The 23,042-nt window shown below is 46.2% G+C and overlaps 2 protein-coding genes across 3 annotated transcripts in view; both read left to right on the forward strand.

Moving 5' to 3' along the window:
* The window catches only part of LOC118394490 (gelsolin-like), a 47,575-nt gene extending 43,280 nt beyond the window's left edge, over positions 1–4,295 (forward strand). The window contains exons 12-17 of one of the 2 annotated variants that reach the window (XM_052463467.1): positions 488–658; positions 814–988; positions 1,352–1,467; positions 1,667–1,744; positions 1,866–1,926; positions 3,656–4,295. In XM_052463467.1, the coding sequence (XP_052319427.1) occupies positions 488–658; positions 814–988; positions 1,352–1,467; positions 1,667–1,744; positions 1,866–1,926; positions 3,656–3,816 (762 nt within the window). In that variant the 3' untranslated portion in view covers positions 3,817–4,295. The other variant, XM_052463468.1, reaches the window with a different exon arrangement.
* A 5,750-nt stretch (positions 4,296–10,045) lies between these two features.
* The window catches only part of LOC118394492 (protein wntless homolog), a 38,186-nt gene continuing 25,189 nt past the window's right edge, over positions 10,046–23,042 (forward strand). Inside the window, exons 1-2 of the mRNA XM_052463469.1 lie at positions 10,046–10,325; positions 13,184–13,456. Coding sequence (XP_052319429.1) covers positions 10,220–10,325; positions 13,184–13,456 — 379 coding nt within the window. The 5' untranslated portion in view covers positions 10,046–10,219. The remainder of the gene's footprint in view (positions 10,326–13,183; positions 13,457–23,042) is intronic.

A 23,042-nucleotide genomic window follows, 5' to 3' on the forward strand; every position in this document is an offset into this window, starting at 1 on the left:
AACACTCACAGTCCAAAAGCACCTGAGCAATAGGTACAACGGTGTGACATTTAGATTCGTAAGGTCACTGGACTAAGCACTATAAGTGAATAGGCCAAAGCTGTTTCATTTATCGTGCTTCATAAAGCCGATGGCATGATGGATGATCTTTTGGCAAGGGCAGCGGCTGCATTGGTGTCCAGTCATTTAAGTCTCACAAGTGAGGTCATATTATTGAACCACTGTGGATTTTGTATTTATAGACTGAATAGTTATGTGGAAAGTTTTTTATACTGTCCAGCAGAGGGCAGTCACACTTTGTTTTACTTCCAGTGTGTGTACAATTTTAATGGTTACCATATTGACACAAGGTTCCATCATGACAGTATATTATAATAAGGAAAGCAATCTTTGGCATTTTTTTTTATTAAATCACCAGAATTACCTGTCACTTTAGAATGGCTTTTCTTCTACATAGTTATCATTAAGTGTCCATTTTCCCCTCCAGGTGCGTGTGACCCAGGGTCAGGAACCCCCCCACCTGATGAGCCTGTTCCAGGGCAAGCCCATGATGGTCCATAATGGAGGGACGTCCCGTAAAGGAGGACAGTCGGGTACTGGCAGCACCCGCCTCTTCCACATTCGTCAATCCTCCACCCGCGCTACACGAGCTGTAGAGGTGAGTTCTCCGTGTGTGTGTGTCAAAGTGGGACCACACTTTGTACCTGTGTGTGTGATTGCTTGAGGAAGATTAAGTGTCTAACAATTGTTAGCCTAAACCATCAAAATGACTGAACAACTTCTGAGCACCTCGTTGTCTCCTCTCTCTCTCAGGTAGAGCCCTCTGCCTCCTTCCTGAACACCAATGACGTGTTTGTGCTCAAATCTCCCACCGCCATGTTTGTGTGGAGAGGCGTGGGTGCCAGTGAGGAGGAAATGGCCGCCGCCAAGCACGTTGTGGGTTTCCTGGGTGGCAGTGGCAGTAATGTGTCTGAGGGCAAGGAGCCAGGTAAGGATTCCATCTAGTGTTACAGGTTTATTGTATTAAGTGGGGTGCATCTTAATATTATTAATTTGGCTGGATCTCAATAGTATGACATGGGGTGCATCTCAATAGTCAAATGTGGCTTCTTCTTCTTGTCTTATCCTTTATCTACAGCCTGAAATCACAGGATACGGGAAAGCAACTTTTTCAGATGAGTGTTGATGAAGGAAAGGTTACATGAAGAGGAAACAACTTTAGACAATTGAAATGTGCCCCTAAATAAGACAGAAAAGAGATAACAACACACATCCTGACAAATCACAAGAAAACACTATATAGTTCCAAACAACCAAGGAGACTAATCCATGCCGGTCTTTTCTGTCCTAGCTGGGTTCTGGTCTGCCCTGGGAGGGAAGAAGGAGTACCAGACTTCCAAGAGTCTGCAGAACATGGTCAAACCTCCACGCCTGTTTGGCTGTTCCAACAAGACCGGATGCCTCAGTGTAAGTGATGGATTGTTGTTGAGTGTGTCTAACGTAACTAACTCTCTTGGATAGATATATTCACAGTTCATCCCCAATGGGGAATTCAGTGTCACTCAGGAGGAGAGAAAAAGGCATAGGTAATACAAAGTACAATGCACAAGTCAAATGTGCCCATGTTCCAAAGTGCTGTAACATATTGTAATCCTCCAATCATCAGGTGGAAGAGGTTCCTGGAGACTTCCAACAGACTGACCTGGCCACTGATGATGTCATGTTGCTGGACACCTGGGACCAGGTGAGTGAAGCTCCCCCATCCATATCATAATTCACAAGCGTGTTCATCTTCTGCTCTAAAAATACAATGCAGAGTGAATCTGAAAGTCTATAAGCTAACAGCATTTCTGGACTCCCGCCAGATCTTCCTCTGGATCGGCAATGAAGCCAATGCAGAAGAGAGAACTGGAGCACCCAAAATAGGTAGGACAAACACGCAGGGAAACAAACTTTCACAGTGGCCCCTACCCAGGACGAAGCCACAACTGATTAAGGAGAACATGAGCTCTAACTGTATCTATATAATCAAACAAGGACCTTTTATATACAGTACCAGTCAAAAGTTTAGACAGACATACTCATTCAAGGGTTTTTCTTTATTTGACTATTTTCTACATTATAGAATAACAGTGAAGACATAAACACTATGAAATAACACATATGTTATCGTGTAGTAACCAAAGAAGTGTTAAACAAATCAAAATATATTTTAGATTTTAGATTCTTCAAAGTAACCACCAACTTATCATCTGCAGCAGAGGGAACTCTGGAACTTCCTTTCCTGTGGCGGTCCTCATGAGAGACAGTTTCATCAGAGCGCTTGATGGTTTTTGCGACTGCACTTGAAGAATCTTTTAAAGTTCTTGAAATGTTCCACAATGATTGACCTTCGTGCCTTAAAGTAATGATGGACTGTCATTTATCTTTGCTTATTTGAGCTGCTCTTGCAAAATATGGACTTGGTATTTTATCAAATAGATCTATCTAGGGGCGGCAGGGTAGCCTAGTTGTTAGAGCGTTGGACTAGTAACCGAAAGGTTGCAAGTTCGAATCCCCGAGCTGACAAGGTACAAATCTGTCATTCTGCCCCTGAACAGGCAGTTAACCCACTGTTCCTAGGCCCTCATTGAAAATAAGAATTTGTTCCTAACTGACTTGCCTAGTTAAATGAAGGTAAAATATATATACATTTTTGAAATACCACCATCACCTTGTCACAACACAAGTGATTGGCTCAAACGCATTAAGAAGGAAAGTAATTCCACAAATGAACTTTTAACAAGGCACATCTGTTAATTGAAATGCATTCCAGGTCACTACCTCATGAAGCTGGTTGAGAGAATGCCAAGAGTGTCCAAAGCTGTCATCAAGTCAAAGAATGGCTACTTTGAAGAATCTCAAATCTCAAATAGATTTTGATTTGTTTAACACTTGTTTGGTTACTGTATGATTCCATATGTGTTATTTCATAGTTTTGATGTCTTCACCATTATTCTACAATGTAGAAAATAGTACAAATAAAGTAAAACCCTTGAATGAGTAGGTGTGTCATATATATACAGTGGGGCAAAAAAGCATTTAGTCAGCCACCAATTGTGCAAGTTCTCCCACTTAAAAAGATGAGAGGCCTGTAATTTTCATCATAGGTACACTTCAACTATGACAGACAAAATGAAAAAAAGAATCCAGAAAATCACATTGTAGGATTTTTTTATTAATTTATTTGCAAATTATGGTGGAAAATAAGTATTTGGTCAATAACAAAAGTTCATCTCAATACTTTGTTATATACCCTTTGTTGGCAATTGACAGAGGTGAAGACTTACAGAAAACGTTTGACAAGGTTTTCACACACTTGCTGGTATTTTCTCATTTTGTCTGTCATGGTTGAAGTGTACCTATGATGAAAATTACAGGCCTCTCTCATCTTTTTAAGTGGGAGAACTTGCACAATTGGTGGCTGACTAAATACTTTTTTTGCCCCACTGTATATATATATATATATACATACACACACTACCGTTCAAAAGTTTGGGGTCACTTAGAAATGTCCTTGTTTTTTAAAGAAAAGCACATTTCTTGTCCATTAAAATAACATCAAATTGATCAGAAATACAGTGTAGACATTGTTAATGTCTCCCTCCCTCTCTAGCTAAGGACTATGTGGACTCAGACCCCTCTGGACGCAGAGGACTGTCCATCACCACCATCAAACAAGGGGCTGAACCCCCAACCTTCACTGGCTGGTTCCAGGCGTGGGACCCCAAAATGTGGGAAACAGACCCTCTGAAGATAATCCATGCCCGCTTCTAAATGCCAAACTCCACCCCCTTACCTATCTGGCACTTACACATACACATGTCATTCCCTCGCCTCGCTCTTTGGATCAGAGTACCAGTATAACACCCTGGACTGCTATTTTAATTAGACTTGTTTTTATGCCATAACGTTGTCTCTTTTAGACTCATACGAAACATTCACCTAGCATGCCTTTTTTATCTGCTGTTGGAGCACAGAAAAACCTTATCTTTTGGAGCCTGTTTATTCCAGTAGTCTATTGAATCCAACGGGTATTTGGTTCTACTTTGTGAAGTCATGATATGTGATTACCATTGAGACTTAGGTCTCATTTGAAAGCATGCTGCATTTTAACAGGATATCTCTGCCGGAGAAATATGTCTGCTCTTCTTTTTTTTTTTTACATTACTTCCGATGATTCTGAAATAGTATTATGGATGGCTTTTTCAATAAATTCCTAGTATTTCTAGAGGAACTCTAGAAACACGTGAGAACACGTTGGTAGCCTATATTTTCTATGTTGACAGGTGGAACGACAGCAGACCAAGGTATCATACGTTTAACATCAGCACAACCTCTTCCATGTAACATTTATCTTTCCTCTGAAGTTAGTCAAATAGTGGAAAAAAACTGAGAACAGACAGCCACAGTACCTCAACAACGGAAGACTCCCTCAAGAGGATGTTATCTTTTTACACACCACCTGGCTAGGCGGAGTTGTCTTCCTTCTTCCCACCTTTAGATCTACAGTGGCAGTCAATGATTAATATAAACCCTGGATTGTTAATGCTATGTATTGTTTTTATTTAACCCTTATATTACCAGGTAAGTTGACTGAGAACACATGATCATTTACAACAACCTGGGGAATAGTTACAGGGGAAAAATTAGCCAATTGTAAGCTGGGGATGGTGGCCGTGATGGTATGAAGGCCAGATTGGGAATTTAGCCAGGACACCAAGGTTAACACCCCTACAATAATTGCCTTGGGATCTTTAGTGACCACAGAGAATCAGGACACCCATTTAACGTCCCATTCGAAAGACGGCACCCTACACAGGACAATGTCCCCAATCACTGCCCTGAGGCATTGGGATTGATTTTTTGTTGACCAGAAGAAAAAGTGATCCCTACTGGCCCTCCAACACCACTTCCAGCAGCATCTGGTCTCCCATCCAGGGACCAACCAGGCCAACCCTGCTTAGCATCAGAAGAAAGCCAGCAGTGGGATGCAGGGTAGTATGCTGCTGGCTTTGAAGCCACCGGTCGGCCATATTGGTACTCCCCAGTAGGAGCAGTCCTCCATAGGAATGAATGGAATTCTACAGTATTTCAATTACATTTTTCAAGGCAAAAATGACATGTAAACAAAACAATATGGGGGACAGTAACAAAATTATATTTATTTTTAGCTCAGATAATATAATTTAATGGCATGCATTAAAATGTCTATAATATAATAAATGTGGCAAAAACAAATATAGACATTAATAAATGCATTTTTATAGCTTACAAAATATATTATTCCAAAGATGGGGGAGGTGCGTTGGCTTCAAAACAGCGCCCTCTGTTGGTCATTAGTGTATATATAAATCATTGATAGCAGTGCCGCATGGTGTGATTGACATGTGCCCTTCATCAAACAGCTCATCAGACAGTCTTGTGGGAGCTGTGATGGACAGCTCTTTCCCACCACCAGGGGCATAAGCACGGGTGGGCCTGGGTGGGCACAGGCCCACCCACTGGGGAGCCTGGCCCACCAAAATAGTTTTTATGCTCTACTTGTCAGTGTTCCAAATGGGACATTATTTGTATTTATACCTAAGCACAGTACTTGACTTGGGCAGGAGATCACCGGAGCTGGGTATCGGCACCTCAAATGTTCTTCTGCTTGAGTTCCTGCACCTCCTATTATTACCACAAAAGTATTAAGGAGTTCCTGCATCTAAATATTAATGGTACCGGCACCTATTTCAGTCCAAGTCAAGCACTGGTCTACATGCATACACCATCAGATAGAATTCATAGAAAGCATTACGGAGGAGGTGGGAAATGAAAGGGATACACACAGTTTATTAGGTACAGCCATCTTGTTCCGGGTTGGACCCCTCTTTCCCTCCAGAACAATCTGAATTATTTGGGGCATGGATTCTACAAGAAAATGCTGTTGAATTATGGTCCATGTTGACGTAATGGCATCATGCAGTTTCTGCAGATTGGACAGCGGTACACCACCAGCTTGTACTGATGAAACCAGGCAGGATGGGGCCATGGACTAATGTAAAATCCTGACTCTGCCATCAGCAACTGGGATTCGTTGGACCAGGCGATGTTTGTCCACTTCTCAATTGTCCAGTGTTGCTGATCGCTTGCGCACTGGCGCTGATTCTTCTTAACTGATAGGAGTGTAAATCATCTGCTGCAACAGCCCATTGATGACAAGGACAAACAAGTTGTGCTTTCCGAGATGCACACCACTCTGTTTCTTTGCCTCTGTGTAAATTACAGTACATTCTGTTTGTGATATTAAGATTCTAACAATGATAGTGTGTTAGACTTATTTATGAAAAGTCAAGAACAGGGGGACATAACTTTTAAAATGGCAGAGTAATTTAAAAAGTGCATGTGTCTCCTATGGTTACATTTGTAGCCGTCTAGCCTTCTATCTCCTGGTCACTGAGCCTAGCCTTCTATCTCCTGGTCACTGAGCCTAGCCTTCTATCTCCTGGTCACTGAGCCTAGCCTTCTATCTCCTGGTCACTGAGCCTAGCCTTCTATCTCCTGGTCGTTGAGCCTAGCCTTCTATCTCCTGGTCACTGAGCCTAGCCTTCTATCTCCTGGTCACTGAGCCTAGCCTTCTATCTCCTGGTCACTGAGCCTAGCCTTCTATCTCCTGGTCACTGAGCCTAGCCTTCTATCTCCTGGTCACTGAGCCTAGCCTTCTATCTCCTGGTCACTGAGCCTAGCCTTCTATCTCCTGGTCACTGAGCCTAGCCTTCTATCTCCTGGTCGTTGAGCCTAGCCTTCTATCTCCTGGTCGTTGAGCCTAGCCTTCTATCTCCTGGTCACTGAGCCTAGCCTTCTATCTCCTGGTCGTTGAGCCTAGCCTTCTATCTCCTGGTCATTGAGCCTAGCCTTCTATCTCCTGGTCACTGAGCCTAGCCTTCTATCTCCTGGTCACTGAGCCTAGCCTTCTATCTCCTGGTCGTTGAGCCTAGCCTTCTATCTCCTGGTCATTGAGCCTAGCCTTCTATCTCCTGGTCACTGAGCCTAGCCTTCTATCTCCTGGTCACTGAGCCTAGCCTTCTATCTCCTGGTCGTTGAGCCTAGCCTTCTATCTCCTGGTCACTGAGCCTAGCCTTCTATCTCCTGGTCGTGGAGCCTAGCCTTCTATCTCCTGGTCGTTGAGCCTAGCCTTCTATCTCCTGGTCGTTGAGCCTAGCCTACTATCTTCTGGTCACTGAGCCAGTGAGAGGTTGACAAGCCTATTGTGATTATTACTGTTATTTCAGGGCATTATATTCTAGTCCCATAGTCTATTAATTACAGGCCTATAGTTTATTATATGTAAGTCTATGTGAGTCACATGTTAAATGTAAGAGTCATGGATTTACCTCGGCCTACAAGATTATTTGGTCCGTAATGTGAAATCATATGTTAGATGTAAGAGTCATGGATTTACCTAGGCCTACAAGACTATTTGGTCTGTAATGTGAAATCATATGTTAGATGTAAGAGTCATGGATTTACCTAGGCCTACAAGACTATTTGGTCTGTAATGTGAAATCATATGTTACATGATTTGTTGTGTGCAATAAATTACAGTAGGGCATAGGATAGGCTATGCTTATATGATCATTTTATGATGATTTGAGTGCCCAAATTTTGGCCACCTAAATGTTTGCTGGCCCTGCCATCAGCGAATTTCTGACTGCCAATCTTCGGAGGTTAAACTGGGTGGTTTTTGCCTCTTGTCTCAAAAAAAATGACATGACAGCCTTTAAATAGGCTGAAAGCTTCTGGTTAGGCCACCTACACCAAAGTATGTGTTATTGTAGGCTTTTAATCTTATGTACGTCCAGTGCTTGATTTGTAAATCTGGAGGTGCTGGACCAAAAAGTGAGCCGTGAGAGGAGGTGACCTGCAGGTGACCTAGGGAGTTTTGAGGTCCAGGAACACATGAGAAAAAAGTGGCATAGAGCCATGGAGTAGAGGCACTTACAGAAGTTGTACACATGGGGAATATTTTTAGTATCCTAAGGTCCCGGAACATTTTTGCTTTTTTATAAATACATTTCATGCAATTCTACATAATTTTACCTGATTTGAGACTGGCAGAATCTTTTTTAATACCTCACAAATAAATGATCGAAATGGCAGGCTACTTTGACACTGAGATCAATGAAAACGACCTTGTCTTGAATCCATCAATATCCCAGGTCTAGGTGTGTGGAGACAATTATATTGTAGGGTACAATATGAGGAGGAAATTATAGTCCTAAAAATGCTCTCCAGTTTCGCTGACTCACCCAATGATACTCATCCCACTCTCTGGTGATGGCTGATGGGCTCATCCCGAAAGCTTATCTCAATTTTTGGAAGTTGATCAAATATTTTGGTAGCCTACAGCATAGAATCTTCTCTTTTCAGCAGGAGCCATTTGCTTTCCAACCTGTGTTTTCCCTCGATTGTATTTGAAATATTGCTAAAGGCCTGTTTTGTCTGCATGCTGTTTTTTCACTGACAGATTTGTCTCGCATTCCCAGACTGTAGGCTACTCCTTGTTATTGGGCTACAATCCACAGCTAGCCTATTTGTAAAAATAAGCCATTTATCCTCTGTGGCTAAGTTATAGGCCTTATGGTGTTGTAGGCTATTCTGAATGATTTAATTTATTTCTGAACAGACAGCAGTAATTATATACATTTTGCAAATGTATTTAAATGTATCTGTGGTGCTGCAGTTCCTTCAGAAACCTTCACCCGATTCTAGAAGGAAATAAATGATGAAGTACAATTAGAGCAGAGAGGGAGAGAGATCATAGAAAGTTCAACTCATTCTAGTTATGTGAGAGATACTGGCGCGCTTCTCACACAGCCACGGCCACACGTTGGTTTCAAACACAGGTTACAATGTTTTGTAAATCATGAACCCGGGCTGGCCCAACCTTGAATCAAAAAACCTTTGTGAAAAAGTAGATTTTCAGCACGGGCCTAGAGTCGATTAAGCCCGCACTGAAAATAAAAACATTTCACAACATGTTTTCTGTGTAGGCAGGATAATTAACAAACGAAGAGACAACTCGAATAAACTTTGATCGATTTTGTTAGAATTTTTACATAGCAAAAGGTGAAAATATTTTTTTATACCAGGAGAGGTACCGGATCTGACCAAATAGGTTCCGAAACAAAACAGTCCAAAATGGAGAGGTGCCAGTCCTGTTCTGGCAGGATAAAATTAAGCTCTGGGTAGGGCACCATAATATATTACAACGACATGTATCCTAGGTTTCCTACTACAGTAGCTAGGACTCTTTCTGACCTCGCAAAATCCATAGGTGTAAAGTTGGCACACGCAACAAAAAAAACATAGCTATCCTTGCACCCAGGAGTATCTGGGATTTATGTACAGAAAAATACGAAATGCTCTGAGACCAGGTTGTGCACCCTTATCACTGTGAACGGGGCTCTCACTGCAGCCTATATCGGCTTGTCTTTTCACCAAGTAAAGTGGCATGGGGACACAGTAAATTATTCGTCCTTACCGCCTGCGCCCGTGCCAGATACACCCACTCATTGCGCGCGCGCTGCATCTCGCCTCAGTACTGTATAAAAAATGTATTGGGTACAGCCTACAGAGATGGGATCACACTACAAAACTGTATAGTGGGCATTGACTTTAATATTTGCATAAAGGGCTTGAATCCATACTTTGCATTCAATTAATTTACATAAAATATCTTCATCCTATATTCATACATTTAATTTAGGAAACATTTTGTATAAGCTTATCCATTAAACGTCACACATTAAGGCTATGGACATTTATGAAGTAATATAGTTTTAACATTTCCAAAGAAGGGAAGAAACAAGTTAAGATCAGAACACTTTTCAAGCTTCCTTTGCATGGCCTGGCACAATGGGGGCTATTATGATTCGGGCATTTAGTGACTCGGTAACCTGCATGATGAATCTCTATTGCAATGCGGCGGCGCTCCACAGATCCTTCAGTGTAGTGTTCCGCAGCGATAGGCAGGGGTGCTATTCCGTCATGTGATTCTGCTTTATTCCTTCGAAGTTGAAAGGCAAGCAAGTCAGTGCGGGGTTAGCCTTCCTCAATCTTGGTTGCTGGAGAACTAGCTAGATGCGGTGACTTTCTTCTCGATTTCTTACTCGTGATTTTTCTTCAACTTTTTAAGATGGCCGGGGCAATTATTGAAAACATGAGCACCAAAAAGTTGGTGATCGTAGGAGTGATTCTGCTTTTATTCCAAGCGTTTTCTTTTATGGTCGGAGGCTTGATTGGTAAGCATGGTTTTTCCCAATTGTATTCCTTTATGTTGCAACCTTTGGCTTTGTTATGCGATATATGCGGTTGAATAATCACGATTTATAGATCGTATATTTTATGTATCAAATAATGAAAACAACTTAGTTCTTTAGACTATCATTTTAGAGAGTATGGTAATTTTTAAAATCACTGCTATGTTTTGTTATAAAATGGAACACTATGGCGACTGTAGGGCTTGCCTTTAAGTTGTTCCTATAACTTTAACAATGTAGCCTTTAACGAAGTTTTGAACTCTTCAAAGTTTAAAGAAAAATAGAAGCTATTCGCCTCCAACTCAATCGTTTCCTCTGTATTGACGTTGCAAGGTTTAATGTGGTCTTTGAAACTTTAACATTTGCCATTAATACACACACGACTTTCCTATTTCAGAAAACGTATTATAAAGTATCGAGTTAATTCACTTACTCATTGGCGTATGAGTTTGTTTTTCCAATATTCCTGTAAAACACCATAGGAATTGGTGTGTATCTTTTAACTTCACTTTGATTGAATACAGAATGTTTGCTGTCCTCCTTTCCCTCATTTGTCTGTCTCCGTGGCCCCAGGCAGGCACCATCTCTTTCTTCCCCCCTCTTGCAACCCCCTCAACTCCCAAACCCCTCTAAGCGTTGCATATTTCCTCTTCTCCTGCTGGTTCCATTTGCATGGCTCTACTCCCCACTGACACACACACACACACACACACACACACACACACACACACACACACACACACACACACACACACACACACAGCTGTCAAAATTGTGTTCTGCCTGAAGTACGACATCAGAGTTGCTGTCAGCTTTTTCCCCCATGTGCCTACACACTCACACAGATACTCCTACACAAGCTCAATGTCACAATAGTTGAGTCCTATGAGGCCTGTTACAGATTCATATCTCTAGTTAATTTGGGGGGAAACTTTCTCCACTCAGTCAGTCTCTTCTCCAGAGCTGGATGGCTACTGAAATAAGTGAGCTTGTTTGGGATGCTGCCTTAGATAGTTTTAATGAAGCCTGATGCTTTTGTATTTGCTCGGTGGCCGGGGCCAGCCAGGGTAATTGAGTAGAAAGGCGTTCGTCTCCCCGTTATTGGACAACTCCGACACAGCATGAGGTCACTGGGCAGAGAGGCGGACACACTAGGGTAGAAACTGGAGGAGCGGTGTGTGCCCGGAATCTTAGGGTCCCGGGATAATTGAACTCTGAGGGGTTCCGTAGAGCTGGTTTAATTCAATTTGGTGCGTCTGTGTGCTTGTTCCTGAGTAGTCCTTTGTGAGGTGATACAGGCACACCTAGTTAAGACACACACACACACACACACACACACACACACACACACACACACACACACACACACACACACAGATAGTTGATGGCCTGATTAGTTTTATGAAGCGGGTGCCAAAGGCCTAGCCTCGAGGGTGCTTTTATGCCACGGTATGTTTTTTCAGTTACTCTATTGAGAGTAAATAAATTGGCTCGACATCAGCTGGTAATGGAGACCATCTGCACAGACCAGGGCCTCGCAATCGGAAAGGTTTCCTTGTTTTAGCTGTTTTCATCTGTGGATAAATCATTAAAGGTGTATGATATTTGAGCATGTAAGTAACTAATGTGAAACATTGCATTGTTGTAGGTGTCTCAAATGACTTCCCTTTGAGCTAATCATTGATTATAGTGGCATGATGTAATCCTAGAGGGATTCGTGTATTATCCCTGGATGTCGGGGGATATATTGATGAAGGGAGAAGTCACTCATGCTTTTCTGGCTGTGGCTGACATCTTCCTCTGGCCCTGAGGGCATGGACCATGTTCTTACCTATTACCAATACATTACAGTATTGTGTACTGGGGAATTTCCTGACAGCTAGCTTCAAAAGGATTGGGCCTTGCTACAGGGTGTTCTGTCAACATGTTTGGAAATAATTGCCACTTTGTTAGAGCAGGCTAGGTTTGATCTAAAATGCAACTTCTTCATTTTTTGGGTGATATTCTATTTGACTGTTTGACAATAAAGAAAAACCACAGAAAGATGTCTTCATGTATGTCTACTTTGTTGATCTTAATAGGTGTATGACACATCTTCATCTCCAGAACAAAGCTTTGATTATGAGTTTGGAAATGGATTGTCTTCAACTTTACCATCAGCCTAACTATGAATTCACTGAAAATATACACACTTTGTCACACATTATAGATTAACATAAAAAATAAAAAAAAGCCAGTAGCTGTAGCTCAGCTGTAGCACAGTTGGTAGAGCATGGCGCTTGTAACGCCAGGGTAGTGGGTTCGATTCCCGGGACCACCCATACGTAGAATGTATGCACACATGACTATAAGTCGCTTTGGATAAAAGCGTCTGCTAAATGGCATATATATTAAGAACAAATTCTTATTCACAATGACTGACGGCGCTGGGCCAATTGTGTGCCGCCGTATGGTACTCCCAATCATGGCCGGATGTTATAGTCTGGATTCAAACCTGTAGTGACGCCCATTGCACTGAGATGCAGTGCCTTAGACCGCTGCGCCACTCGGGAACCAATGGACTTGAATATGGCACTTTTCAGCATAATAAGAAAAGGTTACACACAGAGCATTGAAATAAGAACTGCAACTAAATTGTGAAACGATGTGGTCAGCAACCAAAAATGACCATTTAAATCCCCCAAATACTATTTACTGCTAATTTCATAAAATATAGATGTATTTATTTTCCTACACAAAAGGTGACAGATAAATATAACTATTTATGTATCTAGGTTAGCTACCAATGTAACCTAGCAAGCAATTACCCAGGCTAACGTCTGTTTTTCCTCTCCCTGTAGCTCCCAGCCCCACCACAGCAGTCCACTACCTGGCTACCAAATGTGTGGACACGGTCAAACACCATCAGAGCACCAAATGGTTCATGCCCTGGGGCCCTAACCAGTGTGACAAGATCCGGGACTTTGATGAGGCCATGGCCAAGAAGATCGAGGCAAACAACATTGTATTTGCCGTCCATATCCCCCTGCCCAACAAAGAGATGAGCCCCTGGTTCCAGTTTATGCTGGTCATCCTACAGTTTGACATTGCCTTCAAGATGTACAACCAGATAGGTGAGTGACACTTCTTGTTAGATTTCAATATGGCTGCCGTTCATTGTGTCGATTGTGTTATTTCAGGAGTGACATTTTTACCTTGTTGTTCTTTGTCTGTATTTTTTTTGTGTTCTGTCGTGTCTCCATCTTGTGTGTTCTTGTTGTCCGTCTGCCTGTCTGTCTATCTTTCTGCCTGGTTTGTCTGTCTATGTTGTATCATGACTCATGAGGACTCACCAGTCTAAGCAGTTCTATGACCACTGAAGTATGTGTCCTTTGTCTTCTACACTCTGTGGATCCAATTCTAAAGTATTCATGTGTCTATAGATGCTGTTGATATTAGTCTCCCTCTACATCACCTCAGGCTGTCGGCTGCTTTTGTCCTATCTATTGTGTTGACCGCATGAGGCCCCTGAGGAATGTTTCTCTCCTCTCAGTGGATTGCATTTATCTCACGCTGAGAGGAAGGCCTGACAATGACTGATGTGCTGCTGGTTCTCCCTAGTGATACAAGCCTCAGGGATCCATGTCAGAGGCTTATAGTCTCTATAGAACAGGTAGTTGGGGAAACTCTGACTGTGGTGGGCTGTCTCAATTTGGAAGCTGATAGCTTTGCAATTCCCTAATATGAAGTGGAATAACACTCTGCTGGGCAAATTTGTCACATTTTCTCCTGGCTATCCTCAAGACGAATTGTAACATGGTACACGGTACGTCCCTCAGTGAGGGTTGGGGATGAGTGTCTCACTCTCCATTGTAGAGGTCAATGTAAAATTAGAAAACAAACATAAAAGCCCTGAAATATTGAGTCATTTTCAGCAGCAGGTGTTCGATTTTTAAAAAATTGAACCTTTATTTAACTAGGCAACAAATGATTATTTTACGATGACGGCTTACTCCAGCCAAACCCTCCCCTAACGATGCTGGGCCAATTGTGCGCCTCCCTGATCTGATGAAGGCTAGTTTTTCCCCCATCCCTTTGCTTATCATAGCAGACATCCTGCACCTCCCTGAACCCTCTTAACATTCCTTTACGTTCAGACCAGGAATGTTTGGCCACATCCTTATCCGAACATGGTATCAGTCAGATCTGTGCCCAATTCCGACTGGAACCCAATGCACTTCCTGTATACCTATTACAATATGGTCCTATATACATGGGAAAAGGTCACAATCGTTCTTACATCAATCCACTCTGTTCTCATAGATCTACCTGAAAATCCTAGGTGTAGGGATGAGAGTTTGATTTGGAGGTGTGCATAGATATCACATTCAGAAAATAATTCAGATATGGCAACCCTCTTCTGGCCTGGGATTAAGGGAAAGGTAATATGGATTTGGGCTTGCTTCTCCCTTCTGTGACTTCTTTACACTGTAGCAAGTGAAATATCTCTTAGTGTGTGGTTGGAAAGGAGGGGGCGACACTGACTGGGCAGATCGGCGCTTGGCGCTGCGCCAGGTCTGAGGCTGTGAAAGAAGGGATTAGAGGGATAACAAAGAGAACTAATGAAGGGGGATCGGTGGGCCGGGCCGGCCTGGGAAAGTGATCAGAACACAGACTCTTTTAAGCTTCAGGAGCCCTTGGGATGGAGGGAAGCAGAGCCCAACGTCTTATGTTGTGTAACAGATTTCTATCTGGCCTAGCAGCGGTTGTACATCAACTACATTCAGCCGCGGGCCTTTTTATTTTTCTTGAGTGGGTGGTCAGGGGACTGGAACATAATTACAAATTATTTGTTGACTGCAAATAGACCGCAAGAAGCCCAAACAGATATAATATTTGACTAAAACATAATAATTTCAAACCTTGCTTACATTTGTGTACGATCACAAATATCTCTTATGTGTGCGAATACTTTGGAACAGATTTTCAAAGTTAAAATCAAACAGAGCTGATTTGCTGGTGTTATGTCCAACAATAAAAAGTTATTTTTTTATTCAGAGAACATGGGGATGCCAAAAAAGATCACCCGCGGGCCAAATTCAGCCTGCGGGTCTTCAGTTGGGGAACCCTGTTGTACAGCAGGGCATGAGGCACTCTGTAATATCTTCCTCTCACCAAAGATATGTTGTGAAAGTATGCTTGATTTGATTGAACCTTTATTTAACTAGGCAAGTCAGTTAAGAACATTCTTATTTATAATGACGGCCTACCAAAAGGCCTCCTGCAGGGGCTGGGATAAAAAAAATCTCTCTCATATATATATATATATATATATATATATATATATATATGATAAAACACACATCACAACACTACATAAAGGTAGACCTAAAAAAACAACAGCATGGTAGCAACACATGACAACAACAACGGCAGTAACCTGGCAGCAGCACAACATGGTACAAACATTATTGGGCACAGACAACAGCACAAAGGGCAAGAAGGTAAAGACAACAATACATCACGCGAAGCAGCCACATCTGTCAGTAAGAGGGTCTGTGATTTGAGTCTTTGAATAAAGCGATTTGAGATAAAACTGTTCAGTTTGAGGGGTTTTGCAGCTCGTTCCAGTCGCTAGCTGCAGCGACCTGAAAAGAGGAGCGACCCAGGGATGTGTGTGCTTTGGGGATCTTTAACAGAATGTGATTAGGAGAACGGGTGGAGAATGAGGGCTGCAGTAGATATCTCAGATGGGGAGATTAGTGAAGCTGCATTTTATGACAAAACTTACATTCCGAGTGAGGTTTATACAGTTTTTCTCATATAAACTATAGTCATGTTTCAGTGTGTACTCAATAAGTTAATGTCCCAAGCATGAAATTATTGTTGTTTACAGCTTGCGCTGCCAGATTAGTCAGATTCACCACCCCGTCCCACAATTCCACCCAACCAGATGCTGTGGAATGGGACTGTTATCCACCCCACTCTGAGTCACTGGGGCCAGGCAGACTACCTCTGATCCTCTGCCAGCAGTGTTATTGTGCCTGGCCCCGGGCCCTGAGGCAAGGGCCTAATGATCACCCTGATGTCAACAGTCGTCTATGACCGAGCAGCGGAGGAGAGCTAGACAACCGGCTCGGAAATGTCAAGCAGCTGCATATCAAACCACGTATTCAAGTTCAGAGCTGAAACGTGTAGCTGTAGTGTCACTAATCGCAAATGCAATCCAGGCTGTCTTTGCAACTCAAGATCATATTAGCTTGCTGAGCTCTAGGTCTCTTTTTGGTCTAAACAGAGGTCAGATAGTCTCAGGCAGGAATACTATTCATGCAAGGCTAGCTCTGCAAACAACCTCTGTTACATTAATAAGGTGCAGAGTGCTAATTTGATCAAAGAAAATGAGTTCCAGCAGTCTATTGACGGATCTGGGTCGAGGAAGGATTCCCAGCAGTCTATTGACGGATCTGGGTCGTGGAAGGAGTCCCAGCAGTCTATTGACGGATCTGGGTCGAGGAAGGAGTCCCAGCAGTCTATTGACGGATCTGGGTCGAGGAAGGAGTCCCAGCAGTCTATTGACGGATCTGGGTCGAGGAAGGAGTCCCAGCAGTCTATTGACGGATCTGGGTCGAGGAAGGAGTCCCAGCAGTCTATTGACGGAGCTCTGGGTCGAGGAAGGAGTCCCAGCAGTCTATTGACGGATCTGGGTCGAGGAAGGAGTCCCAGCAGTCTATTGACGGATCTGGGTCGAGGAAGGAGTCCCAGCAGTCTATTGACGGATCTGGGTCGAGGAAGGAGTCCCAGCAGTCTATTGACGGATCTGGGTCGAGGAAGGAGTCCCAGCAGTCTATTGACGGATCTGGGTCGAGGAAGGAGTCCCAGCAGTCTATTGACGGATCTGGGTCGAGGAAGGAGTCCCAGCAGTCTATTGACGGATCTGGGTCGAGGAAGGAGTCCCAGCAGTCTATTGACGGATCTGGGTCGAGGAAGGAGTCCCAGCAGTCTATTGACGGATCTGGGTCGAGGAAGGAGTCCCAGCAGTCTATTGACGGATCTGGGTCGAGGAAGGAGTCCCAGCAGTCTATTGACGGATCTGACGGATCTGGGTCGAGGAAGGAGTCCCAGCAGTCTATTGACGGATCTGGGTCGAGGAAGGAGTCCCAGCAGTCTATTGACGGATCTGGGTCGAGGAAGGAGTCCCAGCAGTCTATTGACGGAGCTCTGGGTCGAGGAAGGAGTCCCAGCAGTCTATTGACGGAGCTCTGGGTCGAGGAAGGAGTCCCAGCAGTCTATTGACGGAGCTCTGGGTCGAGGAAGGAGTCCCAGCAGTCTATTGACGGAGCTCTGGGTCGAGGAAGGAGTCCCAGCAGTCTATTGACGGAGCTCTGGGTCGAGGAAGGAGTCCCAGCAGTCTATTGACGGAGCTCTGGGTCGAGGAAGGAGTCCCAGCAGTCTATTGACGGAGCTCTGGGTCGAGGAAGGAGTCCCAGCAGTCTATTGACGGAGCTCTGGGTCGAGGAAGGAGTCCCAGCAGTCTATTGACGGAGCTCTGGGTCGAGGAAGGAGTCCCAGCAGTCTATTGACGGAGCTCTGGGTCGAGGAAGGAGTCCCAGCAGTCTATTGACGGAGCTCTGGGTCGAGGAAGGAGTCCCAGCAGTCTATTGACGGAGCTCTGGGTCGAGGAAGGAGTCCCAGCAGTCTATTGACGGAGCTCTGGGTCGAGGAAGGAGTCCCAGCAGTCTATTGACGGAGCTCTGGGTCGAGGAAGGAGTCCCAGCAGTCTATTGACGGAGCTCTGGGTCGAGGAAGGAGTCCCAGCAGTCTATTGACGGAGCTCTGGGTCGAGGAAGGAGTCCCAGCAGTCTATTGACGGAGCTCTGGGTCGAGGAAGGAGTCCCAGCAGTCTATTGACGGAGCTCTGGGTCGAGGAAGGAGTCCCAGCAGTCTATTGACGGAGCTCTGGGTCGAGGAAGGAGTCCCAGCAGTCTATTGACGGAGCTCTGGGTCGAGGAAGGAGTCCCAGCAGTCTATTGACGGAGCTCTGGGTCGAGGAAGGAGTCCCAGCAGTCTATTGACGGAGCTCTGGGTCGAGGAAGGAGTCCCAGCAGTCTATTGACGGAGCTCTGGGTCGAGGAAGGAGTCCCAGCAGTCTATTGACGGAGCTCTGGGTCGAGGAAGGAGTCCCAGCAGTCTATTGACGGAGCTCTGGGTCGAGGAAGGAGTCCCAGCAGTCTATTGACGGAGCTCTGGGTCGAGGAAGGAGTCCCAGCAGTCTATTGACGGAGCTCTGGGTCGAGGAAGGAGTCCCAGCAGTCTATTGACGGAGCTCTGGGTCGAGGAAGGAGTCCCAGCAGTCTATTGACGGAGCTCTGGGTCGAGGAAGGAGTCCCAGCAGTCTATTGACGGAGCTCTGGGTCGAGGAAGGAGTCCCAGCAGTCTATTGACGGAGCTCTGGGTCGAGGAAGGAGTCCCAGCAGTCTATTGACGGAGCTCTGGGTCGAGGAAGGAGTCCCAGCAGTCTATTGACGGAGCTCTGGGTCGAGGAAGGAGTCCCAGCAGTCTATTGACGGAGCTCTGGGTCGAGGAAGGAGTCCCAGCAGTCTATTGACGGAGCTCTGGGTCGAGGAAGGAGTCCCAGCAGTCTACTGACGGAGCTCTGGGTCGAGGAAGGAGTCCCAGCAGTCTACTGACGGAGCTCTGGGTCGAGGAAGGAGTCCCAGCAGTCTACTGACGGAGCTCTGGGTCGAGGAAGGAGTCCCAGCAGTCTACTGACGGAGCTCTGGGTCGAGGAAGGAGTCCCAGCAGTCTACTGACGGAGCTCTGGGTCGAGGAAGGAGTCCCAGCAGTCTACTGACGGAGCTCTGGGTCGAGGAAGGAGTCCCAGCAGTCTACTGACGGAGCTCTGGGTCGAGGAAGGAGTCCCAGCAGTCTACTGACGGAGCTCTGGGTCGAGGAAGGAGTCCCAGCAGTCTACTGACGGAGCTCTGGGTCGAGGAAGGAGTCCCAGCAGTCTACTGACGGAGCTCTGGGTCGAGGAAGGAGTCCCAGCAGTCTACTGACGGAGCTCTGGGTCGAGGAAGGAGTCCCAGCAGTCTACTGACGGAGCTCTGGGTCGAGGAAGGAGTCCCAGCAGTCTACTGACGGAGCTCTGGGTCGAGGAAGGAGTCCCAGCAGTCTACTGACGGAGCTCTGGGTCGAGGAAGGAGTCCCAGCAGTCTACTGACGGAGCTCTGGGTCGAGGAAGGAGTCCCAGCAGTCTACTGACGGAGCTCTGGGTCGAGGAAGGAGTCCCAGCAGTCTACTGACGGAGCTCTGGGTCGAGGAAGGAGTCCCAGCAGTCTACTGACGGAGCTCTGGGTCGAGGAAGGAGTCCCAGCAGTCTACTGACGGAGCTCTGGGTCGAGGAAGGAGTCCCAGCAGTCTACTGACGGAGCTCTGGGTCGAGGAAGGAGTCCCAGCAGTCTACTGACGGAGCTCTGGGTCGAGGAAGGAGTCCCAGCAGTCTACTGACGGAGCTCTGGGTCGAGGAAGGAGTCCCAGCAGTCTACTGACGGAGCTCTGGGTCGAGGAAGGAGTCCCAGCAGTCTACTGACGGAGCTCTGGGTCGAGGAAGGAGTCCCAGCAGTCTACTGACGGAGCTCTGGGTCGAGGAAGGAGTCCCAGCAGTCTACTGACGGAGCTCTGGGTCGAGGAAGGAGTCCCAGCAGTCTACTGACGGAGCTCTGGGTCGAGGAAGGAGTCCCAGCAGTCTACTGACGGAGCTCTGGGTCGAGGAAGGAGTCCCAGCAGTCTACTGACGGAGCTCTGGGTCGAGGAAGGAGTCCCAGCAGTCTACTGACGGAGCTCTGGGTCGAGGAAGGAGTCCCAGCAGTCTACTGACGGAGCTCTGGGTCGAGGAAGGAGTCCCAGCAGTCTACTGACGGAGCTCTGGGTCGAGGAAGGAGTCCCAGCAGTCTACTGACGGAGCTCTGGGTCGAGGAAGGAGTCCCAGCAGTCTACTGACGGAGCTCTGGGTCGAGGAAGGAGTCCCAGCAGTCTACTGACGGAGCTCTGGGTCGAGGAAGGAGTCCCAGCAGTCTACTGACGGAGCTCTGGGTCGAGGAAGGAGTCCCAGCAGTCTACTGACGGAGCTCTGGGTCGAGGAAGGAGTCCCAGCAGTCTACTGACGGAGCTCTGGGTCGAGGAAGGAGTCCCAGCAGTCTACTGACGGAGCTCTGGGTCGAGGAAGGAGTCCCAGCAGTCTACTGACGGAGCTCTGGGTCGAGGAAGGAGTCCCAGCAGTCTACTGACGGAGCTCTGGGTCGAGGAAGGAGTCCCAGCAGTCTACTGACGGAGCTCTGGGTCGAGGAAGGAGTCCCAGCAGTCTACTGACGGAGCTCTGGGTCGAGGAAGGAGTCCCAGCAGTCTACTGACGGAGCTCTGGGTCGAGGAAGGAGTCCCAGCAGTCTACTGACGGAGCTCTGGGTCGAGGAAGGAGTCCCAGCAGTCTACTGACGGAGCTCTGGGTCGAGGAAGGAGTCCCAGCAGTCTACTGACGGAGCTCTGGGTCGAGGAAGGAGTCCCAGCAGTCTACTGACGGAGCTCTGGGTCGAGGAAGGAGTCCCAGCAGTCTACTGACGGAGCTCTGGGTCGAGGAAGGAGTCCCAGCAGTCTACTGACGGAGCTCTGGGTCGAGGAAGGAGTCCCAGCAGTCTACTGACGGAGCTCTGGGTCGAGGAAGGAGTCCCAGCAGTCTACTGACGGAGCTCTGGGTCGAGGAAGGAGTCCCAGCAGTCTACTGACGGAGCTCTGGGTCGAGGAAGGAGTCCCAGCAGTCTACTGACGGAGCTCTGGGTCGAGGAAGGAGTCCCAGCAGTCTACTGACGGAGCTCTGGGTCGAGGAAGGAGTCCCAGCAGTCTACTGACGGAGCTCTGGGTCGAGGAAGGAGTCCCAGCAGTCTACTGACGGAGCTCTGGGTCGAGGAAGGAGTCCCAGCAGTCTACTGACGGAGCTCTGGGTCGAGGAAGGAGTCCCAGCAGTCTACTGACGGAGCTCTGGGTCGAGGAAGGAGTCCCAGCAGTCTATTGACGGAGCTCTGGGTTTTTACTTTCTCATGTCATCTAAATCTCTCTGGCTGACTGGTAAGCAAAGAAGCAGAGCTCTGTGTGACAATATGGCCTCTGTCTATAACTCAACCAGAACCACTTTCTTTAGATAGTACCATACCAAAGGTAAGGGGATTCTACTCCTCAGTCATGTGACTATTGCGGAATGCGTAAAGAAGCCCCCCAACAGCACCTTGCCCACTTGGTGTTATAAAGCTGGTCCCTGAGATGAATTGCCCCCCTTTCTTCCCACCCCACTCTACCCCGGCAACAATCACCCCTGGCAGGGGTCCAGCAATAACACAGCTGTTGAGCAGGCTTAGTCACTGTGGCGATGGCCGTTGGACTGGGGTGGAATGTTTGTGTGTGGTAAGCTGACATTCAGAATCTTTGGCAGTGTTCGCTTGAGAGGGGAGGGATCGAGGGGTTTGAGGAGACAGTAGAGGAGAGAGAGGACTGCCAATACCCCCCCTTTCCTCTCTTCTCCCGGTCAGGCCACCGGGTTTCTTTCGGTGCGCTCCAGCTTGTTTCATAACCGCACAAGAGTCTGTTTGGAAGGAGGAAGTACAGAACACTTTGTCTTTGCAATGTGATCTAAAGCCTGTCTTGGCATTCTGACTCCCATTTAGGTTCTCAAATCACTTAAAACCAGGTTCAGCTCTGAAAGGTTTCACCTTCAAGTCAGCACTATAGTATCATTGCCTATTGTGTAGTAGACTGAACTTCGAGGCCTTCCGTACATGTACGTAAAATAGCTTTAAATCCCTCAACAGGGAAATGTTTGAGGTCATGAATCATCCCTGGACTGTTTCTGGATCAACACAGCACGCCGATGTGAGCGTTTGGTGCATCTGTTCTGATACTGTTTTGGATGACATGGTTTCTTTCCTGCAAACTTTGAAGGTTGATGGAACAGTTCACCCCAACTTGAACGTTTCTCTGTTTTCATACTTCAAATTAGTAACTTTTAAGGACATAAACTGGAGTGGCTACGGATGTGTAGTTTCTGTGTCCCAATTTCCCAAGGCAACAAAAAATATATATGGATATTTCTGCACATGTGCAGGATAAAACATTTTTACGTAGCTGAATGTCCACTCTGCTGTCTACATAGCTGCTGTGCTGAGTGTCCACTCTGCTGTCTACATAGCTGCTGTGCTGAGTGTCCTCCACTCTGCTGTCTACATAGCTGCTGTGCTGAGTGTCCTCCACTCTACTGTCTACATAGCTGCTGTGCTGAGTGTCCACTCTACTGTCTACATAGCTGCTGTGCTGAGTGTCCACTCTGCTGTCTACATAGCTGCTGTGCTGAGTGTCCACTCTGCTGTCTACATAGCTGCTGTGCTGAGTGTCCTCCACTCTGCTGTCTACATAGCTGCTGTGCTGAGTGTCCACTCTACTGTCTTACATAGCTGCTGTGCTGAGTGTCCACTCTACTGTCTACATAGCTGCTGTGCTGAGTGTCCACTCTGCTGTCTACATAGCTGCTGTGCTGAGTGTCCACTCTACTGTCTACATATCTGCTGTGCCGAGTGTCCACTCGACTGTCTACATAGCTGCTGTGCTGAGTGTCCACTCTACTGTCTACATAGCTGCTGTGCTGAGTGTCCACTCTACTGTCTACATAGCTGCTGTGCT

Source organism: Oncorhynchus keta, chromosome 15, assembly GCF_023373465.1.
Source record: "Oncorhynchus keta strain PuntledgeMale-10-30-2019 chromosome 15, Oket_V2, whole genome shotgun sequence".
Lineage (NCBI taxonomy): Eukaryota > Metazoa > Chordata > Actinopteri > Salmoniformes > Salmonidae > Oncorhynchus > Oncorhynchus keta.